The sequence below is a fragment of the Pipra filicauda genome, unplaced genomic scaffold (genome assembly GCF_003945595.2).
Source record: "Pipra filicauda isolate LSUMZ 115617 unplaced genomic scaffold, ASM394559v2 scaffold41_size5083284_pilon, whole genome shotgun sequence".
Lineage (NCBI taxonomy): Eukaryota > Metazoa > Chordata > Aves > Passeriformes > Pipridae > Pipra > Pipra filicauda.
Genome location: NW_024104554.1, coordinates 1,822,843 through 1,849,263, shown reverse-complemented (window position 1 = coordinate 1,849,263; position 26,421 = coordinate 1,822,843). Strand labels below are relative to the sequence as shown.

General features: G+C 38.0%; 1 protein-coding gene across 1 annotated transcript in view; it reads left to right on the top strand.

Moving 5' to 3' along the window:
* Positions 1-26,421, top strand: part of MYOM2 (myomesin 2) — a 72,115-nt gene that overhangs the window by 5,693 nt on the left and 40,001 nt on the right. Inside the window, exons 6-15 of the mRNA XM_027744767.2 lie at positions 334-426; positions 9,300-9,388; positions 9,469-9,519; positions 9,791-9,955; positions 14,378-14,539; positions 16,419-16,560; positions 18,141-18,340; positions 19,049-19,102; positions 22,605-22,732; positions 25,442-25,625. Of these exons, the coding sequence (XP_027600568.1) occupies positions 334-426; positions 9,300-9,388; positions 9,469-9,519; positions 9,791-9,955; positions 14,378-14,539; positions 16,419-16,560; positions 18,141-18,340; positions 19,049-19,102; positions 22,605-22,732; positions 25,442-25,625 (1,268 nt within the window). The remainder of the gene's footprint in view (positions 1-333; positions 427-9,299; positions 9,389-9,468; positions 9,520-9,790; positions 9,956-14,377; positions 14,540-16,418; positions 16,561-18,140; positions 18,341-19,048; positions 19,103-22,604; positions 22,733-25,441; positions 25,626-26,421) is intronic.

Here is a 26,421-nt window from a genome sequence, read left to right as displayed (position 1 = left end):
TGTACTGTAATCCAAGAAAAAGTTTGCTTCCCACCTTGTGTCAGGGCTAGCGGACTCGAGATTCAAGTCACATGCCATCTTCCCTCTGCTTCTCTGCTCTTCTAGGCCGGGTGCACATCTTCTCTTTCCACTTCCTTGCTGCAATGATAGTCCCCCTTTGCCTTCATGGGCCAATATGTATCTATCCATACATCCTGGAAAATACTCTGTGCAAGTAGATAAGATTCATAGGGAGGGTTCAGATGATAGTAAATGATATCTGGATCCAAAGATCTACCAAATGAATGAATAGTTACTGATATTTATGAGTTTTATTTTTTCCTTGATTGTCAGGTACAAAAATGAGGAATTGATTACTCCTGCAAGTGATCCAACAAAGTACAGAATTGAAAGCAAATATGGAGTACATGTGTTGCATATAAACAGGTAAATCTTTCTGGGGACACAACAGGTTTTTTATGCTCTACACAAAGTATTTTATATCAAATACAATTAAAAATTCACATAAAGGCTGAAAGAGAATTGTTAAGTTCAACACTTCTCTGTTGGTACTCACGTTTAGGCTAGAGAAGGTTCACTGAGTAGCTGAATATTAGATTATGACAATGAAATGAAAAATTAGATATTTGTATTCATTAACGGCAGCAACCTAGAAGATACAAAAGAAGAGGCAAGTAGCTGAAAGTAGGTGAAAGAAAAAAAGTTCCTTTTTTTTACTAGAATTATATCTTAGCATGTTCTTGTCACGATGAAGCTTTTTAAGGCAAACAAAATTATTGCTGGTCAGGTCAGGGGTACACAGTTGTATTTGTTTTACTATTCTGTTTACTTTTTTATATCTCTTTTTTTTTTTTCTTCCAAAAAGTAAGGAAGTATAATTTTTTTAAAGGTTATAATGGAATTAATTTTATTTTTTTCAAAATGTTAACCTTGTGATATAGAACATGCCTGGGTAGAACAGCTTCCCCAAATTAATCCCATGCTTTCCTAAACAATTGAAATATTGTATGTTACTTGTGAGTTGGTGTAAGCTTTTTAAAAAAATAAAAAAACCCAAAGAAAAATGAGGATATGACTATGGTATTTAAAAAGAAAATTAATATCTAGAGCAGAGACACAACCCCCTCCTTTTAATATCTCCAGAACTTGAGCATCAACTGTACTGAAACAGCTGGAATATTTGTGGCTAACACTTGGCTGGCCAAACATTTAATCTTCTACCCTGTCTCCATCTGTCAACAGTGGAAGCAGCCATGAGTACAGCTTTGCGGTATTAGTTCAGAAAATAAGTGCATCATTCCTTCTGTTTTTGGGAAAGACTACTTGCCTTTGTCATCCTGCAGCCAAGTCCAGCCCAACTGTCAACCTCTTCATAGCTCAGGATGGGAGAAACATATCCATGTACAGAACCTGTCAGAAAGAATCACTTTGTTGTTGCTTCCTAAGGGATGCTTCTTAGAGACTCAGTCTTCTACCCCCAGGCTGTGGCTAACTTGCTAACTGCTCTCTGTATACATGAAATGTGTCAACATTGTTGATTCTTCTCACCAAAATTACTTTTGAAGATAAGAATAAGAGGTTAGAAGATAAAAACAGGTTGTTCTCTAGCAATCCTCTCCATTTCATCAGGGAAAATGGAAAACACTCTCCTTTGTCTGGATATGTGTGAGTGCCAATCAGGAGATGAAGCTTTGGTCATTTCCTGATGGTGAGTGACTGTGACTGTTTGTGTCCCTTGGTTAGTATCCATAAGGAACTGCTTGGTAAGTCCAGATGCCATTATGTAGGTTCCTTTGTGACATTTTGGGAGGCAATAGCTTTTAGAAGAAATGAGAATTAGGGCTGGTGGTTCTTTCTGAGCATCTGTAACCATCAGGTTGAAGGGTACTAATGGCTTCCATCCTCTTGGTGCTTTTTATCTCTTTTCTCTGCTGGTTATCAGTCATGTAGACACTATCGACAATCAGCTGTGGAAGTATTCAGACCTAGCTATATTTTAGACATGTTCAGACATACCACAGAGTCACTTCAAGTTCCCACATGGACCCATCATCAACCTCTGCTTAGTAATCCCAGACCCAGTATTCATGCAGACTCCTTCATATTCAGCCGAGCTCCCATCTTCAGAGACTCTTGTTCCATTTCTCTTTCATTCTGTCTGGCAGTGTGGTCTTTTTGTCACCTAAAGATTCCTGGCTGCTCTCCTCCAGGTTTCCCTTCTCCACTTAAAAGAATATTGGGGGATTGTTTTATAGAGTTCATTAACTGAAATTTTCTAATGTAAATTTTTTTTATTTATTGATATTTTATTATATTTCAAAACTTGACCATCAGCTATAATTTCTGTGTCAAAAAGACAAAATGAACATGCAGGAAAGGGAAGAACATTTTGTTAGTGCATAATTAACATTGTGTATCTTGTATTGAAAACAGTGGATGTATAGGTAGTGGTTAAAATATATAAATTATTAATGTTTTTATATAAATCTTTATCAATTAACTCTGGATCTTCTGTAAAAATCTTCGTGCACTTATATTTTGTATTTTATGAATAATTTGCTCTTCTAAGAGGTGGAACCATTAGGATTTTCTTCCTATCCACGTCTGTACTCTTCTCAGCTGTTCATAATAAATTGCTGAGCTGCATGACATCTGATCCACAGCCGCTTAGAACAGCCTTGGAATTTCTTGGCTACCTTTCTAGCACTTCAGCAAAGCTCAGGGAGTGAACTTTTTCCTTCTTATGCAAGTGTGATATTTATTCCAAAGAGTATTCCCTGATCCCAGTGGAAACATTCTTGAGGCACTGAAACCTTAACGTCACCTTGTTGTCTCAAAGTAGTAACAGGACACTATTTCATCCAGTTTGCAGTCCTCCAGGGCCTATATGCCTATACATTAACCAGATAGTTTTAATTTCTCTGTCTCATATTTTTATCATGCTCTGTGCTCAATTTACCACATTTTCTGCATACATTTAGTGCTATTATTATCATACAGTGTCTCTTTTTTGCTCCTTTTAGACTTGTTCAAAGGGGAGCTTGAGCTCAAGATGTCCCCTGAGTGGTAAAGAAAAGAGTTTTGGAGTCTAATTCTATTTTTGCACATCTCATAGTTGTAGAAGAAATGACATGCATTGCGGTAGTGGTTCATCCTATCTTTCATCTCACATCTGATAGGTGATTAGGAGGAGACTGTGAAGAATCCTTGGAGGCAAAGCTACTGGTAGTTGAAATGATTCATACGTATCTGAGACTTCTTTATCCCACATAATTTAAGTATGGAGAAGCACATAATACAAGAAAAGAGTAGTAGTCAAGATGAGAATGATCCGTTGTTTTATGGTATAGCTGAAAAATATTTTCTGCCTTAATGTATATCTTAATAATTAAAAATCATGGCCTTTTAAAGTTCTTAGCTGCTGATACTTGCTTAGGACAGGTTTGGGCTTTTTTTTGTTTCTTTGTTTACTGTGATGCCTTCTTAAATGAATCACTTAGCCTTACTCAACTGTGAACGACTATGACTGCTTCCTGCTATGTTGGCTGGCACACAGAGGGGAGAGCAGTATGCTCCTGCCTGGAGGTATTCCTGATCCCCACCCCTCACTGAGCAGGAGGGTGAGCTGAGCTGAACGGTAGAAGGAGCAGGGAAGGACATCTGACTTTCCGGAGCACTTTCAATGTGATGTGGTTTCACAGTCTCATATATACAGGCATCAAGGTTTGTCAATATTTTGTCTTTTATTAGGGTCCGCTTCCTTTCCTGTTTAATAAAGGCACAGCTGAAGCAGCGCATATAATTGCAGCAGAAAATGTTTGTGGCTGCATTAGCAGAACTGTGTGGCAGAGCCAGCAGAGTGCAGTGTAACACCTGCTGGCAGCAGGCAGAGCCAGCCCTCAGACTCCAGTCCTCAGCACCACCAGAACTGCTTCAAAAAGAAAAGCTTAAAAATTGAACGAACCTTCTCTTCTAACTATTGTCATTTAACAAATGACACTGTGCGGTCAGTACAGTGCTATTTTAGTTTGATTAGGCACAAAAGGCTTGGGATGATTTAATCTGGAGAGGGAGAGAGCTAGGCTTGCCCTTTCTCCTGCTGGAGGTGGAAGCAGAATAGAGCAGAGACGCTGCAGCAAAGGCAGTCCCCCGGCGCGGCCCGCAGAGCCTTTGAACTGTGCAGAGTTGATGGGTGATTAACTGCAGCTCCGTGGGTTTTGCAGGTATGCAGTAGAAGTGAGTGTATAGGCAGCAGGAATGGCGTTCTGTTCTTTCCTTGCTGAAATGCAAACAGCCCCCAAATAAAATGGTCTGTGACCTTCTATCCTGTCAGTCACTGCCCCCTACAAGCTGCAGTAGTTGGGAGCTTGAGGACGTGGCTGCCTCATAACAAAGGTCCCCTCTTCCCCAAATACAAAATCCAAACAAAAAGAATCAGTCAGATTCAGCACATATGATGGCAATTCTGTAGAGTATATCAACATTTTGGTGTCATATAGCTTTAACATTGAAAATTTTGCCATTTGGATTCAAAGGAAGCATTTTTAACTCTACGATTTACTGCATACTGCCTCCTGTTCTTGACATGCACTGAATTGTGTTCTAATTCAAGTAAAAATGCTATTTCATCTTAACTCCTGTGTTTAAATCTACACTAGGCAAATGGATGAATATATGCATTTTAAATAGATGTATCTGCCTGGGGAATATTACCCACATAAACATTAGCACTTCAGAACCACATGTGGATTCAGAGCAATTTAATTTTCACAAAAAGTATTAGCGTCTTGGGACAGATACAGCTCTCGACTCACACTTCATGCTATCTAAATGTACTCTATGCATATTTTATCTGACCTTTGTAAAGGTTGGAAAACACGTTCTCTATCATGATGCAAGAGTAACTGTTAGAGAGACCACACCTTGCCTCCCAGTGCTCCAAATGTAGTTTCTAACTGATCTTGACTCAATGTACTTTACAGTGCAATTTAGGAAATCTAGGGGATTTATCATATAGGGAAATGGAGAATTTCTAGGATAATCCTCAATCTGAGCATTATCTGACACAAAAGGAAAATCAGAACTTTATGTAAGTTGCCATCCTGTCCAACTTTCTTCAGAGTGGGCACTAAACAAAAGTACTGTCTAGCTCTTACCCACAAACCCCCTTCCAATATAGGATTTAAAGGCATTTCAGTAAGTACTAGGCTATCTAAGATGGTTTATGTCTTTCTTGGAGTGTCAGGTGAGTGATGATAGCAAAGAATTGTAAATTGCTTTCAAAGTAGTAACATCTAGAAAATGGGTAGTGTTGTTACGACCTCTTAGCAGAAAGTGCTTGACTTGTATGTTCATCATAACTGTAAGTACCTCATTTCTCTTTATGAAAAAACATGGACGTTGTAAGAGTGTGGTCAGATACTTGGTCAGTAACTTCTTTCTTATGTTCTCCCTGAGCAAATTATTTATAATTCTATCACTAACTTTTGTCAAATATTTCCTTTCAGATATTGAGTTTCTTTGGGCTAAAGATGTAACCCTTTTGTGAATCTTCTGTCTGTTCTAGAGACATTTAGGGTCATATTCTGTTTTCTTTACCTTGGACACATCACAAACAGAAAGATCTCATGAAGAGATGTATTTTACTGTTCCTTATGAGAGCAAATGTATGGGGAGGGGATTAAGATGAGCAGAGATATATATCCATTTGAAAAGTAAGTCAAGTATCTGCCATTCTACTTCTCCATTTTAGGGAGACAACTTTTCAGTTATTATGCCTTTAAATTTCTGACACTTTGAGTGGTCTAGCATAGTCTGGGATCTCATGTTAGTTCATAATACCTGTTTTTCTAGTTTCTGGATTATTTTTATGACACCTTTTTTTAACAATAAATTGCTTTTTAGATCCTAAATCCTGTGTAATTCTTACAGAAATGAGTTTTTTTATCAGTTGTTTTGATGGAAAATGAAGCCAACACTGAGAGCAGATGATGGTTGGTTTAAAGTGAAATTTAATCAGTGCTAATCTTGGTAAAGCTATGTTGACTTTCTGTCTGTTGTCAACACTCTATGGCAACAACAAAATGTTAAGGAGCAGTTAATTTGGACTTGACAGAAGCAAATGCTTTGTTTATGTGAGGGAATGTTCTAACACAGCAATGATGGTGTAAAGTTCATCACTCAGTTATGGTATGGGTGCTCTGTACTGTCTAATTCATGTACAGCCCAGGGATGGATCAGCACCTCATCAGCAAACACAAGAGGACACGTAGGTGGTAGGAAGACAGTTGGCACCTCCATAGGTCTTTAACAGGATGGTGAGTGGGCTGAAGGGCAGGAAACCTTTACAGGGCATTTATCTGGGGACAAGGCCTGCAGAGCATGTTATAACATATACCTGCCACCAGTACCTAGGAAATGCACTCCTGGGCTCTGCCTGACAGAGTAAATCCTCTACCACAGTGACCTACTGGCATGGGATAGACTACTTCTCTCATCCTTCAGGACAGGGCTGTTAGACATCCAGATTGCTTTCTGGAAAAGTTCCCTTACTATCTCCTGAGCTGTGTGTGGGAATCCTTTTGGCGAGCTGGAGCACACCAAGGCATGCCAAGGGCTGTTCTAACACATCAACGCTAGCGTGATCACGATCCGGTTTCTGGGGATGAACGATCTAATGCTGTTTAATTTACTAATACATAATATATGTTATTAAATATACTATGGACTATATAGTATATTTATACATTATTTATTGTATATTCTATATATAGATCCTTAAACAGGGATATAGTGCAGTGATGACAATGTCTTGCAGTTCTGAAACAGTTAATTCTGCAAAGCCCTGCTTGTAAGAAATGTTTGATCTGCTTCATTCGCTATTAACTTGTTATACTATAGCAAGACATTTTAGTGGGCTGTGGTAAATTCATGACCTATGTACATTTTAGTATAGAGACATTATAACATGCCTTAGGAAAAAAGCCTGTGCTGCAGTTTTACATTGTTTTTTGGCATTTTTATTACACAAGTGTTAAATAGTGTGAAACTGGGATAGAAAAAAAAGTTCTTCTTTTAAAAAGTTAGTGCAAAGAAATGCTGTCAAGTCTAACAGCTTTCAAACAAGTCCGGAATCAGTCAAGCTGTGAACAGGTATTGTATATTTTAAAAATTCTTAATAAAAACAAAAAAATAAAGAAAAAGTTAAATAACATCTAGCCCAGAGAGTAGTACTGAATGAGGTTGCATCCAGCTGGCATCTGGTCACAAGTGGTGTTGCCCAGTATTGGGGCCAGTTCTGTTTGGTATCTTTTTCAGTGACCTGGGCAAAAGGATCAAGGGCACCCCCATTCAGTTTGCAGATGACACCAAGTTGGGTGGGAGTGTTGATCTGCTGGAGGGTAGGAAGATTCTGCAGACGACCTGGACAGGCTGGATCAATGGGTAGAGGTCAACTGTATGAGGTTCAGCAAGACCAAGTACCAGGTTCCTGTCCGTGGGTCACAACAACCCCATGCAGAGCTACAGGCTGGGGGAAGAGTGACTGGAAAGCTGCCCGGCAGAAAAGGGCCTGGGAACACTGTTTGACAGCTGGCTGAAGGTGAGCCAGCAGTGTGCCCACGTGGGCAAGACAGTCAATGACATCCTGGCCTGTACTCCTGTACTTGGCACTGGTAATGCTGCACCTTGAAACCTTTGTCCAGTTCTGGGCTCCTCACTACAAGAAAGACATTGAGGTGCTGGAGCAGGTCCCGAGAAGGGCAATGGAGCTGGTGAAGGGTCTGGAGCACAAGTCTGATGAGGAGCTGCTGAGGGAGCTGGAGTTGTTTAGCCTGGAGAAAAGGTGGCTCAGGGGAGATGGTGTCACTCTACAACTATGTGAAAGGAGATTGTAGCCAGGTGCGGGTCAGTTTCTTTTCCCAAGTACCAAGTGACAGAATGAGATGAAATGACCTCAAGTTGCACCAGAGGAGGTTTGGTGTAGCTGTTAGGAAAAATTTCTTCACCAAAAAGGCTGCCAAACAGGTTTCCCAAGTGGAGTCACCATCCCTGGAAGTGTTCAAAAAATGTGTAGATATGGCCCATGAGGACATGGTTTAGTGGTCTAACATGGTGGTAGTGCTAGGTTATAGGTTGTGCTTGATGATCTAAGAGATCTTTTCTAACCTTAACCATTCTATGATTTCAATTCCTTTAAATTGATTTTCAGACTTACTATGCCTATCTGAACTGTAGTATGGATTCCTACCCAGATGCAGGCTTTTTGGTAATCTAAAATTGACATCTTATTATGCAATTTACATAAAACACCTTTACATATTCCTTCTCCCACACCTGGGGTATATGACCTCTTAGAAGACAAATGCAACCAGAATTTCATCCCTTTCATCTGGCAGTTGCCAAGAAGACACAAATTTGCTCTTCCAAGGGCAAGCTAAGTGCATGCATGCACAATATTGTATCTCATAATTGAAAATTTTTGAGTAGCCTCCATCATACATACTAGTAAATAAACTGTTCCTGATGGACTCCATTTTAAATAAGAAAAGAACTGGGGCATCAAAGTTTGTACCTATATCTTAACATCTGGCCGTATATCTGCTAATGTAACATCCTCTTCAAGGAAGGATGTAGCAAGTGAGACAATCAATCACTGGGTCCTAGTTTACATGAAGTAACTATTTTTTGCTTTGTATTTGTTTATGTTGTCCTTGCACAGTAAAGGGTTTTTTTCTGGCTAAAAAAATATAACAAACCAGATCATTTATGCACATAATTTTGGTCAGTGTTCCTGTTATTTTATCATTTCCATTGGACTAAGAGATATGAGAGACACAAAAAATCCCAGTATCTACCATCTGGGAACAGCCACAGAAGGAGGAATTTCTGCAAGCATCACATGTACTTTTCTTCCATGTGTCTTTCTTAAAATATGTGGCAGAAGGGCAAGATGGATTAAGGAAGAATGTTACACACAGAAAGGGAATAGCCAGAGTGGCATTCTCCAACTATCTCCTTTTGATCATTCTCTGAAGGTCATTTTCAGTTTGCTCAAGTTAATGCAGCCTGCACACTAAGCTGTGATAAAACTGCAGTTAAGAAGAGTAGCGGCTTTCTGATTGTCTTGCATCAATGTCTTGCACTGTGTGACACTCACAGAGAGCTTTATACACTTTCCTTACCGGTAAAGAGCTTTATACACTTTCCTTATATTGACCTAACTTGGCTTGTAGTATCAATCATTCAGAGAATTTTTATTTGCTTAAACAGACATCTGGTTTCCTCCTTCCCTTTTTCAGAGCTGACTTTGATGATTCTGCTACCTATTCAGCAGTTGCAACAAATGTCCACGGTCAGGCATCAACTAATTGTGCTGTGATTGTGCGAAGTAAGTCCTACTTCATAATTAAAACAATAAAGAAATATAATGCTCATGCCATTGAATGTTTATTGTATGTTTATTTATAGGGTTCAGAGAGGATGAAGAACCTCACCCTGCTGCGATAATGCCCTTCCATTGTAAGCCTTTTTTTCTACTTGCTTATACAATTTACGTACTCTTTTCAGAGTAAGGTTTTACAGATGAGAAAACTGGATATAACTTACTTCTTCTGAATTTACCTTCTAAGCATTCAGTTATATTAGGAGCTATTGCATGATACTCTTGCATTTCTAGATGAGCATTGAGTCTAACAGAAAGCTCCATCTACTGTTCAGATCTGACAGTAATCTCTTTGTGCCAAGTACAATTTACTTTTACTCAAGTATGTTTTAATTTTCTCATTCACAGTGCCCCTCTCGTATGAAGTTTGCTTCACCCACATTGATGTCGAGTTTCTGGAGAAATTTGGAGTCACCTTTGCAACTGAAGGTGAAACACTGACCTTGAAGTGTTCTATGGTGGTCACTCCAGAGCTGAAAAGACTACGACCTCGTGCTGAGTGGTATAGAGATGGTAAGTTAGTACATTGAATAGAATTGAATAAAATGCTGGAGGAGTCACTGAGGACACAGGTCAAGCTTAGAACATCATATTCTAAGAATTAAGTTTGGAATAGAGCAAACAAATATGTCTAGCTAGAATTTATATATGTGCATTTTCAATTAAGTGACCAGGTCAACATTTCCTTGAGCATACATTTACAGCAACAGGGGGTAACCTCATATTATCTGATAACACCAATATTTATCATATTTACTGACTAGGTGGAGATCCAAACTCAGTTCTCAGATTTGACTATGATTTATAGTAGAATACTCTGACCACTGAGCAGAAGGGTACTCATAGGGCAGTAAATTGAAGTCTGAAGTACTGAGGTAAGGTCATGGGTCTCCACTTCATCTTGCTCCAGTGTTTATTGTGAGTTTTATATTAAAATCACATTAATATATAGTTAGGGAATACTTATAGAAGTCAGGCCTGCTGTTTATGTGCCATGTTGGTAGGTTGCTTTCCTTGCCTCTCTTGTCAGTGAAAAACTATGTTACATCAAGTGAAACAGTCTTACCAGGAAGTGCTGAAAATAACATCACTAAGCATATTGTATGCTCGGGTGGATGGTACACAAACCCTGCATGAGTAATGTTTGTTCATTGCACCAGAAAAGGGTTTTAAAACATAAAACTAGCTACTTGGAGTTTAATGGATAGCAGCCTGTTCTAGATATTTAGCTCACTGCTTTTCACCATCTCTATGTAGGATTCTAAAATAATTATTCTGTCTGAGGATTTAAGGAAAGACATGGTTATTTGTGAATCATAGAATCAGCTGGGTTGGAAAAGACCTCTGAGATCATCAAGTCCAAGCCTTGATCCAACACTGCTGTGGTTACTAGACCATGGCACTAAGTGCCATGTCCAGTCTCATCTTAAAAACCTCCAGGGATGGTAAATCCACCATCGTCTCACCGAATGGTGAGACTTTTCCCCAAAGGGACCACATTGGAAAATGATGACCTGCCAAGACTGATATTTGGACTGTGATGAATAAACTAAGAAGTGACAGTAAGATTAGTAAGACAAGAAAAGACAAGAGAATTCAAGATTAGGAAAACCAGAAAAAGGATGCTTTTGTTCCTGCTTATTATGCCTTTTGTTTCATGTCCATTATAGTTTTACCTAGATTCACATGTGAACCTTCAGGAAGCAAACTGCTACTTACTCTTCCGTTCCTATTTATCTATCTCTGTTGATACTTCACTGTGATGGAACTATTAAATATTAGTAAAATAAAAAATATAAAATAATAAAAATGAATTTTTTTTGGCTGGTGAATAACCTAAAATCTAAGGCTCATACTTGAATCCAAATTCTGTTCCCATTGAAGTGTACAGGGATTTCACTGTACATTTTAGGATATTTAATCACTACAAATAATCACTCACCTCACTCTGAGATGAGCCATCATTTTCAAGGGTATCTTTACTTTGTCTCCTGCTGGGTGCAGTTTCTCAAGGTATCAAGCCTCTCAAATTTTGGGTTTGAAACTGCAGCTCTGAAGAGCTGCTAATTTTCAAGGGATGCCCAGTATTGTTCCACTTTTCATCAAACATGGATTTTTCTTGCACTATGGATAGGTGAGAAAAACCTTCTGACCCTTTCTCTTTGCGTCTTCATAATGCCAAGGTAATTCCCTCCTGATATGTAAAAATATTACATGCTTTGTTTTCCCCCTTCTTTGCAGTCTCATGAAAACCTGAGATGAAAACATAGTCTGTTTAAAGCCAATAGGTTTTCATCCCATTATTCTACATCCCGTTATATTACATGAAATTAGGCATTACAAAAAAGCTTAGATTTGTCCTTCATTACATGTGCATGGATCACAATATTCAAAGAGGTGTACAGGTGTATCGACTGGCAGAACTTGTTCCCAAACACAGCAGGAATTCATGCACTGTGAACCTTTGTTATATGCTACAGTTCCCTGTGTTGAGTTTCTTGAGAGCTGGAGACAATGTATAAATGTAAGCAATGAGAAGGTTAATAATTTGTTTAACATCATGTGCTTTAGGTATTTTGTTTCTTTTGAGAGATAATATTTAATTCTACTCTTGCATTAAGACAAACTGTAGTTTTTCTGTATTTTTCAGTTAGTGTTAATCAAATAATAGCAGCTAAAGTCCTGAGATGGATATGTATGATTTACTTCTAATAGTTATACACAGGAGAAATATGTGTTTATCTAGCATAAATAAGCTTCACGCTAGTGAGCCTTGTTGGGGGTGTCTACTAGACTCCTAGGGACATATAAGTAGGCTGAATCAAACCCTCTAAAGTGATTTGGGATTTGACAAACATGAATATGATGTCTGTTATTCATGGCTCAGTTAGAACAATTTAAGATACTGAAAGAACAATTTAAGATACTGAAACTAAGTCAAAATAATACTTCAGGAACTTATATCTAATCTAGATATGAGTTCAGACGTTAGCAGGAACTTTCTGTTATTGATCTCTATTGTAATATAAACACTATAAAGCTATATGCGCTAGCATTCTGCAGCCATTTATACTGCAATCTACAATAAAACAATTGACTTCAGAGGGAAAAATCACAGAGTGAACAATTTAGCAAAAGTTTCAGAAGAACAAAATACAGGATGAAAAGAAGTTTCAGTATACAGTAGTTCCCCACTCACTGTATGAACTTTCATCAGAGTAATGTATTAGGGAAACTATCTCGTGTACTGAAAACCACATATCAGGCTTGAGACCCACTGCCTCTATGGGTTAGTAGTCTCTTGCAGATCTGTCCTTTGGTAAATTCTTGGAGAAGTAACAGAGCACAACACATAAATAGACAGTGAATTTTAGTGCAGTAGTATTATTGTGAGGTCAGGTGTATGAATACTTTCTCTATTAGAACTTCTAAATATGCTTGTAGCCTCCAAAATTTATTGTCTTCCTAGAAAGTCATTCCTCCAGACTGCATTAAAAAAAAGAGAGCATCTACTGAGTTCTGGTGGGTCTTTGGCCTTATATGAGGGAGGGAAGTTTTTCTGCTCTTACCAAACACAACTGCCTCCTCAGTTTCTGGTCTCAGGTACACATAAAGCACGGAAATGGATGATTCTGACCTTAATAGACATTACAGGCTTGCTTACAATTTCCTTACATTCAAACCAGGGTGGCTACCATTCCACTCAAGTTTGCAGTCTAAATAAGTGACCTACTTTTCAGAAGTGCTTTTCAGTTTTTTTCTTCGGGATTTTCCACAGAGTTCATGCATTGGTTAAAGGTTCTAGGGGAAGATCCTTTCTATTTTGGTTTAAAATATTTCATGTCTCTCTACACAAAGTCTAAGTACCATTGTGACATGCATGACAGAAAGGGGACACTCAAATTTTCTAGGTAAGGATCTCATGTTTAAGAATCTCATGGGAAGGAACGTGATTGAATTTACTTTGTGTGCTTCTCATAAAACAAACACATGCTTAGATGATTATGCAACTTACTGTTGTAAGTTTTAGCAGTGTGTCTTCCAGATACTTTATTATCTGAATATGTGCCATTTTTTATACCTTCTGATGCAGTTCAGTTAGTAGGTGGGAAAACTGATTCCTCTGCAATTGTTTGAGTGTCTGCTCCAAAATGTATTTAAGCAATAGAATAATAGGCATTCATAGATATTCAACTCTTTTATATACAATTCTCCTGCATCGATTACAATAAATTAGTGTGTAATAGGTCTTAGGGAGTTAAAAATCAAAAATAGTCCAATTAGTTATTAAAAAGCATGATGTGAGAAAGTCTCTTGGCTAACATAAAATTTCCTGTTCATTCTTTTGCTCTGGTTTCACTAAGCAATCAGATTAATTTGCATTAATCATGGGTCACCACCTCTCACCTTTGAGAGATTTAAATTTAATGTTATTCACTGCTCAACAGGCATGACTTCAAATTTTAAGTTTGGTATATATAACAGTCTTCAGATCAAACTGGAATCTAGTCTTTAAATTTGGAGGAAGAAATTGAATAATCTGACATTTGACCTGAACAGGAAGCAAAACTTATTAAAAACGAGACAAAGTACCACCCTGCATTCATTATAGGGTATGGCAGGTTTCCATGTTGTTGTTTCTAAATGTGGATAATATTTTTCTCTCTCAGTGTATTAAAAATTATCGTGATGGGAATTATGCTGTTGGCACTGCATGGGGTAGTCTTATGCCTCATGTTCTCTAAAGTTCATTGATCAAATAAGTTTAGAGAGATGTAACTTACTCTCTGTAGAGTTTTCATAGTGTCAAAGCCCTATCACTCTGAATCAAACTGGCATAAATGTTAGTTTGTGTCCCTGATTAGCAGAGGACTGCACTAGGACGTAGGCTGTTCCGGCAGCACAGCAACGTGCCTGATGGGTCTTCTCTTCCAGACGTGCTGATAAAGGACTCCAAGTGGACGAAACTGTATTTCGGAGAAGGCCAGGCAGCTCTTTCCTTTACTCATCTCAACAAAGATGATGAAGGTTTATACACCCTGCGCATGGTTACAAGAGGTGGAATCAGTGAATGCAGTGCATACCTGTTCGTAAAAGGTAAACTTTTAATCTGCTTCTTGAGGAGAAACGAAAAAGAACAGTATAAAGGTTAGTTTTATTAAACAATTCTGTGTAATGACTGAAGTACAAAAGAAATCCAGCTCTGTGGTATTTCGTAGTAATTTGATTTGTATATAGTAGTCTGTACTAGAAAAAAAGAATCACCTTACATGAATGGGGAGCTTCAAGAGGAACATGCCCCTGAGGACATTTTCCTTCCTTAGGAATGGGAGAAACCATTCTTGTGAAGAAACAGCTTGTTGTTTTTTTTTTACCATCTCCTTTTCTGGTAGGAAATAAACATCTTTGCATAACATCAGTGCTCACTGTGATGATTTTAGCTTTAGAGGTTGGAAACTGGGAATGGGCCTGTTGGGCATTCTCATACCCTGTGCCTGGCCTTAGGGGTATGTGCAGGAGAAAGTAAAAGAAATATTCCGACCACTATACTAGTTACAGTCATGTCAATAATGAGAGAAAAGAAGCAAAGTTAGAAATTAGCTCGCTGACAAATACGGGTTTCACAAGGGGACATGGATAAAAGGAGGTAAATCTATTAAAACATAATAAAGGTCAGAATTTTCCATCCTATTTGCAAGCACAGCTCCAGTGAAGTGAGAATGAGCCTCCACATGGATCTGTGAGCAGAACTTAGTATTCACTTTCATACTTTTTTCACTGAAAGATGAAAATATCTCTAGTTGAGCAGTTCTTTCCTCTTTGATGGTGGCAAACTGGAACACCCCCACTTAAGCCATTGTAACCACTGTAGCTGTATTAATTTTCGACCTTATTTTTCTTGGAAGTGCCATCCAGACTTGTGTGGGGTCGAGGGGCATGAATGTTTTATTCAGGATATTGAGATCCAGCTTCCTCACAGGACTAGTGCAAGAGCTTCATCAGCTTTGCAGTATGTCTTGAAGAAGCCACTCTTCTAAAGCTTTCTATTTTGAAGTTACCTTCTAAGAAACACAGTACCCTGGTGAAAAAAGACCCACTAATATATAATAACTTTCTTAAAAGTTTTTGTTGTAGTAATGGGTCAATTTTAGGTACCTCTATTGTCCATTTTATATTGTGTTTGATCCCTTTGCATGCACAGGGCCCTGGCCTTGAGCTATGTCCTCTGGAGTCTCTACTGTTCTCTGTTGGCCATTCTTTTTTGACTTTTTTCATGTATGTTGTGATTTGATACTGACCACAAACCACTTCACAAATAATTGTGATTAGACTTCAAAAATTTAGACTACATACAGGGTGTTTTTTTGTTATAGAAGCCTTTCTTTGAAGGGAGAGAACTTTACCTGTTAGCAATTTCATTAGGAGTTGCGGGTCCACTTCAGTCAACATCTTTCAAAATGAAGCCACAGAAGGGTATCTTAAAAGTGGAAGATTGATTACTTATGCCTGTTGGTATTGTAAACTATAAACAAAAATTATAATTTCAAAATGTCCCAGGAGTTTGCAAATTTTTTATTCTTTAAGAGAGTTATTTTCTTCAGCTACATGTTCTTTACTGAGTACCTTGGTCTCTTCAGTAACACACTGAGCCACAGCTTTCAGTGTGTCAGAGCATCAAAAACACGTGTGGGTTAGGATTTTAATTCTCATGAAATGTTATAGGTGTTTGATGCCTAAAAAGCTTTTCTGTCCTCAAAAATGTCCCTGAACATTTTTGTCTATCTGAGTATATATACATTATGGTCCCGAACCATTACTGCAGTGAACCAGTATGTCATGAAATCTTTGGGATTCCATTTGTATAAACAAATAGCACAATGAAATGGAAATCTTCCCTTTGTCTTTATGATGTGTTTCAGAGAAGTCAGGGTCAAAACTGATTTTTTTGTTGTTTGTTTTTTTTTTTTTTGTCCAGATGCTGATGCATTGATCGCAGGAGCACCAGGGGCACCGATGGATGTTAAATGCCATGATGCTAACAGAGACTATGTAATTGTTACCTGGAAACCACCGAACACAACCAGTGAGAGCCCAGTCATTGGATATTTTGTTGACAAGTATGTAAACATTAGGATTTATTTAATTTTGTTAGTTGCCAGAAACATGTGTACGCTGAAGAGAAAAAAATTACCATTATATCCTTCAATGCATGTGTTTAGATATATTTTTACAGACCCTTGGCACTGGAACTCAGTTACACACTGTGTTAAATTACTACATTGTTTCCCAGCAAACTTTTAGGCCAGATGATCTAATGCTTTCCCAGGCAATTCTGGGCACAGTCCGGGAGTTAGCGGGGGCCAGAGGCCATTACAAGTAATCATTTGCAGGCAGACACATTTTATCAGACACTTAAAATGTTCAATAGTATGGATGTGGGTGAATCAGGGAATGAGCCCTGACAGTATTTAATTTATAGAAGCTAGAATCCATGGGCATCTTGAATTAAATTTAGTCTCTTTAATCTGTATACTGCAAAAGCTGAAACCTAGGAGTTATTACATTATCTTTTTATTTCTATCTTAAATGTAGTACATCAGGAGCTCAAGACCTGGGCTCCCAGAAGCTGGTAGTTTAAATCAAAATGACAGTCTTCTCTCCTTCAGTCAGCTTTGCACTTTGCTGGGGTTTCAGCTCAGTGCGGGCACTGGGCAACAGGGGATCCAAACGCTGTTTTGCATGTCTCTTCCACTGAGGTACATGCTTGCTCCTTGTAGCCAGAGCAGAACATCTGACCCTTATGTCTGAAACCGTCAGCAAAAACATTGCTGAAATTATTCCATAATGTATACTGCTCTGCACTTAAAAGAAACATTTGCAGCCCATTGCTATTTGTTACCCTGCTAATTTGGTATAGTTCAGTGGTAACTGTCTGGAATTGCTGAAAAATGTTGGTTTATAAGTGGCAGCCAGTATGAGGAAATTAACTTGAGACCTGGGGACTCTACCCTCTATATCCAATTTGTGTAGTGCATAGATTATAAGAGTATTTCACCTATTTTTTATATAATTTAGTCAGATATGTCTTTTGACATGTTGCTTGGATTACTGTAGTGCCAAGGAGCCTTTGATCATGACCCTTTTTTTCCCTGGTACTGTCAGGTCAAAAACAGTCTTCTACACCAAAGTTTATAGTAGTAGGACACAAACCATATACGTACACACTAAGAAGCCAGTATAAGGGCATCACTCTGCTTCTTGATGACTCTATGCTCTGTGGCCCAGTTATTTTGGGAGGAAAAGGCATGAAGATGTTTGCTTGATAATATGACAAGGAAGAGATGGAAAAGATTAGGCGAATGTTGCAATTTCAGTATGTTCTGTGGAGATGCATGTTAAAAATAAAAGCCATTAATTTATTGTTTTTAGAACAAGGAAGAGAAACAAACAGAAGGGAAGCAGAGAGATTTGAAAAGACCAAAAACGGTGGAAGAAAAATGACCTTTGCATTATGAAAAAATAAGAAAAGGGTGGGAACTGATTGTCTGATCAGACAAGGGTGTAAAAAGTGTGTGACTTTCATTAATGAGGTTTATGGTTTAGTTCCTCAACTTACTGAGGATGACTTCTGTGGTGTAGGATGGTGCATATTTATTGTGAGATGGTACTGACAAATTCTGCCTTCTGCTGTTCCAAGATGTGAAGTAGGTTTGGAAAACTGGGTCCAGTGCAATGATGCTCCTGTAAAAATCTGCAAGTATCCCGTGACTGGTCTTTACGAAGGACGGTCTTACATATTCCGCGTGAGAGCAGTGAACAGTGCTGGCATTAGCAGACCTTCTCGAGCCTCTGAACCAGTTGCAGCACTCGACCCCGCTGATCTGGAGAGAACACAAAGTAGGTTATGCAAGGCTAAACAGATGCTGAATATTTGATCTTCATTTTTTTAATATTTATTTAAGATTCTGTTTGCTTAGTTAACCTAAGGAGTCGAGTTTATTTCTTCCTTTGATTGAATATCTTTTTACAGACTGCAAAGTAGCCTTATGAGAGCTTCTCCATGAATAGAGTAAGCCAGCTTGCTCTGGGGAGTAGTTTTATTGATTTAGCCTTGTCCTAAAGGCCGATGCAGATTCTGTATATCACACCTTCTGTTTTGTGTGTTCCTTTTACTCAGAGGGGAATTAAAGTAGTTATGAAGACTTCAGAGCATTCCCACAATGTTTCCTGTGAAATCTGAATATGCACTGTTTCCTTTATGTACGCTTTATGTATGTGTGTGTTCTTTCCTTTTCACATAACACAAGTCCAACTCATGATACAATTTTTTACTAATCTGTCCCAGAATCAAACTGTCTACTGTTCCTATGATTCTTGCTTTTTAGCACATCTTTAAATAGTACGGTCTTATCATGCTCTGTTTTCCTATGAAAGTTAATAAATCAGTGTACAACTTTGAGTTTACTCCATCTGGAGAAAGATTTAAAAACGACAGTATAGAAAAGGAAGTTTACAGGCTTTTGAACAGATGGTGAACAGTAACTTGCAGAATTTGTAAATATATTGAACTAGTTCAAGAAACTAATTGAATATTTTGATTAACAGCTATTCATGTGGATGAAGGGCGAAAGATTGTGATCAGTAAGGATGACCTTGAAGGTATGTAGCATTTCTACAATTTCAATCTGTCTGTTTATGCTCCAGGATTTTAGCATTATAATTAGAAACATAGCTTGAAAAAAATCCATCTAGTGAGCTAAGTCTTTATATTAATAAATAAAGACAGATATTCTGGCTTGCAAGGCTGAGAGAACACAAATAAAAGGTGAGGCTTGGAAGGACAGAGAACATCATACTCTCAACATCACAACTTTTATTATGTTTTGGCAGCATGTCCTCACCTTTTTGCTTTGACTAGTGCTAAGATGAATTTAAAAGCATTTGATTGCCCAATTTTCCCTTCTTCGTATCCTTGTGGCAGCTAAATATAGGATTTTTTAGACTGATTTTGATGATCTGAGCAAGTTATTGCCATTTTCATAAAAACTTAAGCATTCCATCTCAATTCTTTAATTAATATAGTTATCTGAATGCAAAGGTTGTTCTTAAGGTTAAGGTTGTAGGTTAAATACTCTTTTTCTTCAGGAGAACTGGAGAGATCTCTGCCAACTTTTGAGATAAAGTCTGAATTTCTTCTGATTTTAGTTGTTTCCCTATGTGATGATTTGTTTTTTTAGGCTTGAATAATGATCTTTATACTTAAACTGTCAAAAATGTCAGCTATAATGGCTCAGCAGTAAAGAAAGAGTCTGTCTGCTCTCTTCCACAAAGGTTATAAAGGTTATAAAGCTGTAACTACAATAATAACATAGTAAAAGAGAAACCACCTGAGAACTGGTGTAGTTTTAAGGAGAATCAGACATTGAATGGTTTCCCCAGTGCATGGAGAGGACAGATGAAGTTTCTTTATTTTTACAATGACACCCTAAATGATATGAGATGGGTATTATAGGATCAGAACCAAATTATAGGATCAGATTATAACTGTCTTACTTCTTTGGCTTCACAGAATGTCCTCCTGTTCTCAGGATCACCTGAGAGTGATCAGAGGTAGTAAATGGCCAGTCTGGCATAGGCATAAATAATAGCAGTTGGATTTCTGTAGCATGAATGTGCGTATTTAATAAAGGAGTGTGAATATTCAAATACCGTTGCTTATATAGATAATTACTTTCATCTGCAAGATTTGAGAGTATTTCTGAAAGAACGATCTCACAGATTACAAATGGTTTTACTATTTAGTGCAGGATGATGTTCTGTTCTGAGAGAGCAGGCTGCACCATCACGTTATATCATTACAAAGTATGGTAGCTTTGTTTTTTTCAAGGACAGAAGAAAATGTGTTGAGATTTAGTTATGTAAAACCACTTGGAAATCTTTTGACTTTATACTGTGAAGGATTATTGTAATTTTCTTGGCTGCATGTTGGCAATTTTGTCTTAAACTCAGCTGATTCATGTGCCTTTCTGAAAGAAAAAATATAGTTGTAGGAAATCAAATATAGAAAGCATTGACAGAAATAAATTTTCATTGAATAGGTCAGTTTGCTTTAAAAAAAGTCTGGTTTTGATTGGGAAATGTATATGATGAAATAACATCATAGAATCATAGAATCATAAAATGAGCTGGGTTGGAAGGGACCTCTGAGATTGTCAAGTCCAACTCTTCATCCACTACCACCGTGTTTCCCAGACCATGGCACTGATGCCACATCCGGTCTCATCTTGGAAACCTCCAGGGACAGAGAATCCACCACTTCCCTGGGCAGCCCATTCCAATGCCTGATTACCCTCTCTGTAAAGAATTTCTTCCTAATGCCTAACCTAAACCTCCCCTGGCACAGCTTAAGACTGCACCCTCTTGTCTTACTGATAGCTGCCTGGGAGAAGAGACCAACCCCCACCTGGTTACAACCTCCTTTCGGGGAGTTGTAGAGAGTGATGAGGTCTCCCCTGAGCCTTCTCTTCTCCAGGCTAAACAACCCCAGCTCCCTCAGCCTCTCCTCATAGGACTTGTGCTCGAGTCCCTTCACCAGCCTTGTTGCTCTTCTCTGGACCTGCTCCAGCACCTCAATATCCTTCCTGAACTGATGGGCCCAGAACTGGACGCAGCACTCCAGGTGTGGCCTCGCCAGCGCTGAGTACAGGGGAAGAATCACCTCCCTGGTCCTGCTGCCACACTGTTCCTGATCCAGGTCAGGATGCCATTGGCCCTCTTGGCCACCTGGGCACACTACTGGCTCACGTTCAGCTTCCTGACAATCCAAACTCCCAGGTCCCTCTATGCCTGGTTGCTCTCCAGCCACTCTGTCCCCAGCCTGTAGCACTGCAGGGGGTTGTTGTGGCCAAAGTGGAGGACCCGGCACTTGGCCTTGTTGAACCTCATCCCGTTGGAATCAGCCCAACTCTCCAGCCTGTCCAGGTCCCCCTGCAGAGCCCTCCTGCCTTCCAGCTGATCGACACTCCCCTGCAACTTAGTGTTATCTGCAAATTTACTAATGGTGTACATTTTGAGCCTGATTCATTCTACAGATGTTTATAAACTGTTAAAAAATTACTTTCACAATTTAAAGATTATTATTAAAACATTTTTTCTCTTTTTTAATGCCAAATCTTGAGCATTTAAAGGATATATGCTCTTTGCTAACCTGAGAAGTAGAAAAATGTACCTTCAAAGAACAAAGCTTTTTGCTTTCTCTGTCACAAACCATAAAAATATAATATTTTGAGGTGTCTGCTGAGGTGTTATTTCTGATTTGTTACCAAGAGGAAGCTTCTTCAGGGCTGTGTAGCTATACCTGTGTAGTGGTCCTTCACAGGTCTGAGCCCCTCCTATCTAGTGCTGTTTCACCATTGTAATTCCTCGGATTACGGAACTGACTTTTTCTCACAGTGTGGTGGGTGAGTGGGACCACAAAGGACCATGCAGAATTCCTCCTGCCTGGCCCAGGGCAGACAAGTTCTGTCTGACATTCCCGGTAACCCTGCAGAGTGAGTGGGAAGAGGAGTCTGATTAGACCACATTACCTGTTGGAACCACCAGAGGGCTGGTGACATATTTTTACGTCTCTGATTCATAGATTTTACAAGTGCTTTAGACTATACAGCTGGTAATACCACCATGTTACGGGATACATCGCTAATAGGTTCTGCTCCTTTTTCTCTTTTCCTCTTTATTTTAAAAGTGTTTTTCTCCTTATTGTTCTTCCCTTCCAGATATTTTTTCTATTCTAATTTCTGATAATAACGCTTTAGATTTTCATTTTTGATCAAAAAATGTCGTGTTTGCATATAGGGAGTAGGTTTTTTACCAGAAAATCAAAGTAATTCAGTTGTGATCAAAGAAAAAAGTGTGACAAATGCACAGATTTTCAGGGGGCATATTTAACTTTTATTGGAAAAGTAACTAGCTGTTAATACTGGAGTTATTATTTATCAAAATTTAATCAAAGTGATCAAGTGAACTGCACAGATGGTATCACAGCCCCTAATATCTGAGCATTGTACTGCAGAGGGGGAGTTCAGAAAGATAGCTGTGGCATGAGTGCTGACCCGGGGGTTAATCTGCTGTTTAACACCTGCTCCATTTCTTACTCTTACAGGACATGTTCAGATTCCAGGCCCTCCCACCAATGTACATGCTTCAGAAATCAGCAAAACATATGTTGTACTCAGTTGGGATCCACCTGTTCCCCGTGGCAGGGAACCACTCACGTATTTCATTGAGAAGGTACTGTACTGTGCAGTGGCATTCTGCTGTAAGGCGCTTCATTGCTGTGTGCAATTACATTCAACCCATTTTCAGAACTGCAGAATGAACAATAAAACTAACACTTTCTGTGGCTTTACAGGATTTGGAAATGGGATATTAGACAAGCATGAATAATCAAATATCTTATGGCATGATTTAATGAGCATTGAAATTCAAGGTCCAGGGAAAAGGATGCCCCTGTGCTATTTGCTTACTGTTGTCTAAAATGGGAAAAAACTAATTGTGTAAGGTAGCAGTTTAAAAAAATGGAAAAGAAGCATCTTAAATTTCTTACAGGCAAGATTGTAAGTTTTCAGTCTGTCTGTATTAAAAGAAAGTTGGCAGAGCAAGGAATAAAAGTGATTCCTAATTTGATCTTCACTTTGAATTGAAAGGGGACTTTCATGATCACAGTAGGAGGGGTTTGTTCTTCACTCACCTAAGTGACTAAAATTTAGATAAATCTATCCATGAGCCAGGTTTTTAAGTTATATTGGATTGCAGTAACTTGTTACAAAGTTTTTCCAGTAGATAAAATGGGCCTTGTACCTGACCTCTAAAACTCTTACATGCCAAACTATACTTAATTTTTATGAATTATGCTTCTACCATATGCCCCCTATTAACTATCCACAAACACTAAACCTGTCCATAAAACTGCCATACATTCAATTTACATCTTGAGTATTGTGTCAGGCTTTTCTCAGTGCATTACTTTACAAGTTGTTTTCTTCTCACATCTGAAATTCCGCACATTCCTTCACAGTTCATTTCCTAGCCTTCCTGTTCACGTCACTCATATCTTTGCAGCCCCCATCTTGTCTTTTCCCTCTCAGACAAATGAAAAATCTGCACTTCAAAAGACCTTTATAGCCCATTTCTACATTTTTCGTCTTCCATTTCCTGTTGGATGTTGAACAATTGTCGTAAAGTGAAGACCAGACACTAGTTAAATTTTCCAGCATGCATGCCCATGATTTCTCCTGCTCAACCTTTCACATTCAAAAGAAGTAACGAAAACTTCCATAGAAATAAGTATCTTGTTGTTCTTTCTATGCAATAAAATAGCATATCTTCCTTGCATTTATTCCCAGCTACATACATCTGTTCTTATCTATACATTTCAAGCATATTGGCACTTAAGGATTTTGAAGCTCTTGTCATGGAAATGCCTTGTTGTTTCCAGAATATGCAGAAATAGCTCAGATCAAAAGCTCAGAGGTAGATTTCCACTGAGTGGACACCTACGCTTGGTTACTGAAGGGAATTGAGAATGAGGACTAAAAGGCTATTATTAGGGGGAAAAAAAGGTCTGTTATACTAATTAATACCTGAATCTAAAAATCTTTCTGCATATAAATAACTAATATATATGAATAGATTAGTCAGTTCATACATGAAGTTTGTTTTTTACTTTCCACAGTCATCTGTTAGCACAGTCTTCTGGAAAAGCACAGTTTCTAATTATTTTATTTCAGACAAAGAAGACTCCGTCCTGAAGAATAAAAACGTATTTGTAGAGACTTCAAGAAACTCAAAATGGAAATGAGTTCTCTATGTTATAAAACCATGTTCTCTTAAAATCATTAATTTAACAGATAAATCAAATTAAACTGCAGATCAAAATGTGATGATTAGTCTTTCCTCTGTGAAAATGAAATGCAACAATTAATATTTTTCATGGCATGCAGTAAAATATAAGGCAAAATAATGTTTATTTCATATTTTCCAGCTTTTTATGATCAAGAAAATGGATGTTATATTTCTTTTTTCTGTTGAGAACACTAGGTGGGTTCAGTATCTATGAAAAAGATCTTGGTATATGGACTCCAACCGTTTATATTTTTATTATTTATCTATGGTAAGCTTCATTATAACAAGGTAGTTTCCAAGCACCCATGAAACACTGTTTCTCTTCTAAGAAGATCACAGTCTATCAGGTTTTGTTCCCAGACTCTCTGTTCTGAAATTTAATAAACATATAATTTGTATGCACCTTTCTGTGAATCAAAGAAATTTTCTTTAAGCTGTTTATTGGGCACTCGGATTTTACTAAAATTTCTGAAAGATTCCATGACTAATTTTTGGTTGGAGTAAAGAGTTTATGAGGGAAATCTAAGGGACAGCAGACTTCTGTCAGAGTGCCGGTTTGCTGGCTCTCCTCCATGTGTGGTTGTGGTGATGATAAGCTCAGCTGCTGCACTGAGAATATTCAAAAGTAATTACTTCATTTGAAAAATGCTTTTTGGGGCTTGACATTACTCAATGGAATACATAAAGTGGTGAGTAAAATAACGTTTCCTTCCCTACCTTTCTGCAGAATTTGGATTAGGACTTGCTTGCTTGATACCAAATCTTTGGGTGTTCAAGTGAGTTTTGCAGGAAATGAGAGTAATTCTTTTGGGACCAATCACAGTTGACAGTCATGGCCCTGACTGAAGGCTGGTTGTATGTACAAGTGTGCATGTACTGAAGCTGAGACAGGCAGGGAGACAGTGAGGCATTCAGATCTTTTTGAAGAGTAATGGAATGCATGAGCTATGGGAATTTGCATGTGTTTAAGGGAGGCATTTGAGAGCGATCCCTCTCTCACAGCTCTTAATAAATTCATGACAGAATGCAATACAGCAATATGTTCATTTTTTGACAGTTCACAGAAATTATTCACAGCTTTTTTTTTTCTTGTAGTCCATGGTTGGCAGTGGAAGTTGGCAAAGAGTCAATGCACAGGTTGCAGTAAAATCTCCTCGCTATGCAGTGTTTGACCTTGAGGAAGGAAAACCATATGTTTTCCGAGTGTTGTCAGCAAACAAACATGGCATCAGTGATCCATCTGAAATCACAGAACCTATTCAACCACAAGATACCGTTGGTAAGGTGTTAATTGTAAGACATTAATATTAAAAACAATAGATATTTTACAAAATGGAAATAGATAACTTATTATAATTAGATTAATATAACTACAGTAATAGTAATTGACTTTATTTGTGTTCAATTCTGTGAAGGATTTCAAGAAGATCAAGATGCTAAATTTCAGAAACTTTCTAAAATTTTCCTAATGATCACAAGTCCCCTAACTGAAAACAATAATCATTAAAAAGTTAAATTATTTTTAGTTATTCCCTCTTCAGTGCTCTATTAATGTGACTTTTCAAAAAAATAGGATAATGCAGGTTAATTGCTAACTTAGATAATTATATTGTCTGGTTCGGGTAATTTTATACTACCTAACTCCCTGCAGTTTCAGCTAGATAAGGTAGCCTTTAATTTCTTTCTTAGTATTCTAAGTTGCAAATTACTGTTGGTGCAGAATTCCTGTGGCAGGAAGTTGAGTAGATTTCAGAAATAGGGGAACATACAATTACATGTTCAGTGGTAATTTCCCAAATGAAAATGAAATGTTTATCCTGGGGCCACATTCAAAAACACAAATGAAAATTTAGGGAGTGACTATTAATTTTATTTTTTAAATATTTGTTTTGCTTTTGCAATTTTGCAGAGGTCACATACAACAGCTCTATGTATTGATAGCTGTTACCTTAAGTGCACATAACTTACTAGTACACTTGTTACTAATATAAAAATATTTACAATATCTGATATACCATTGTTAAAAAATATAATCCATATCTTCAGCTTGTAACTGCACATGATAAAATAAAAGC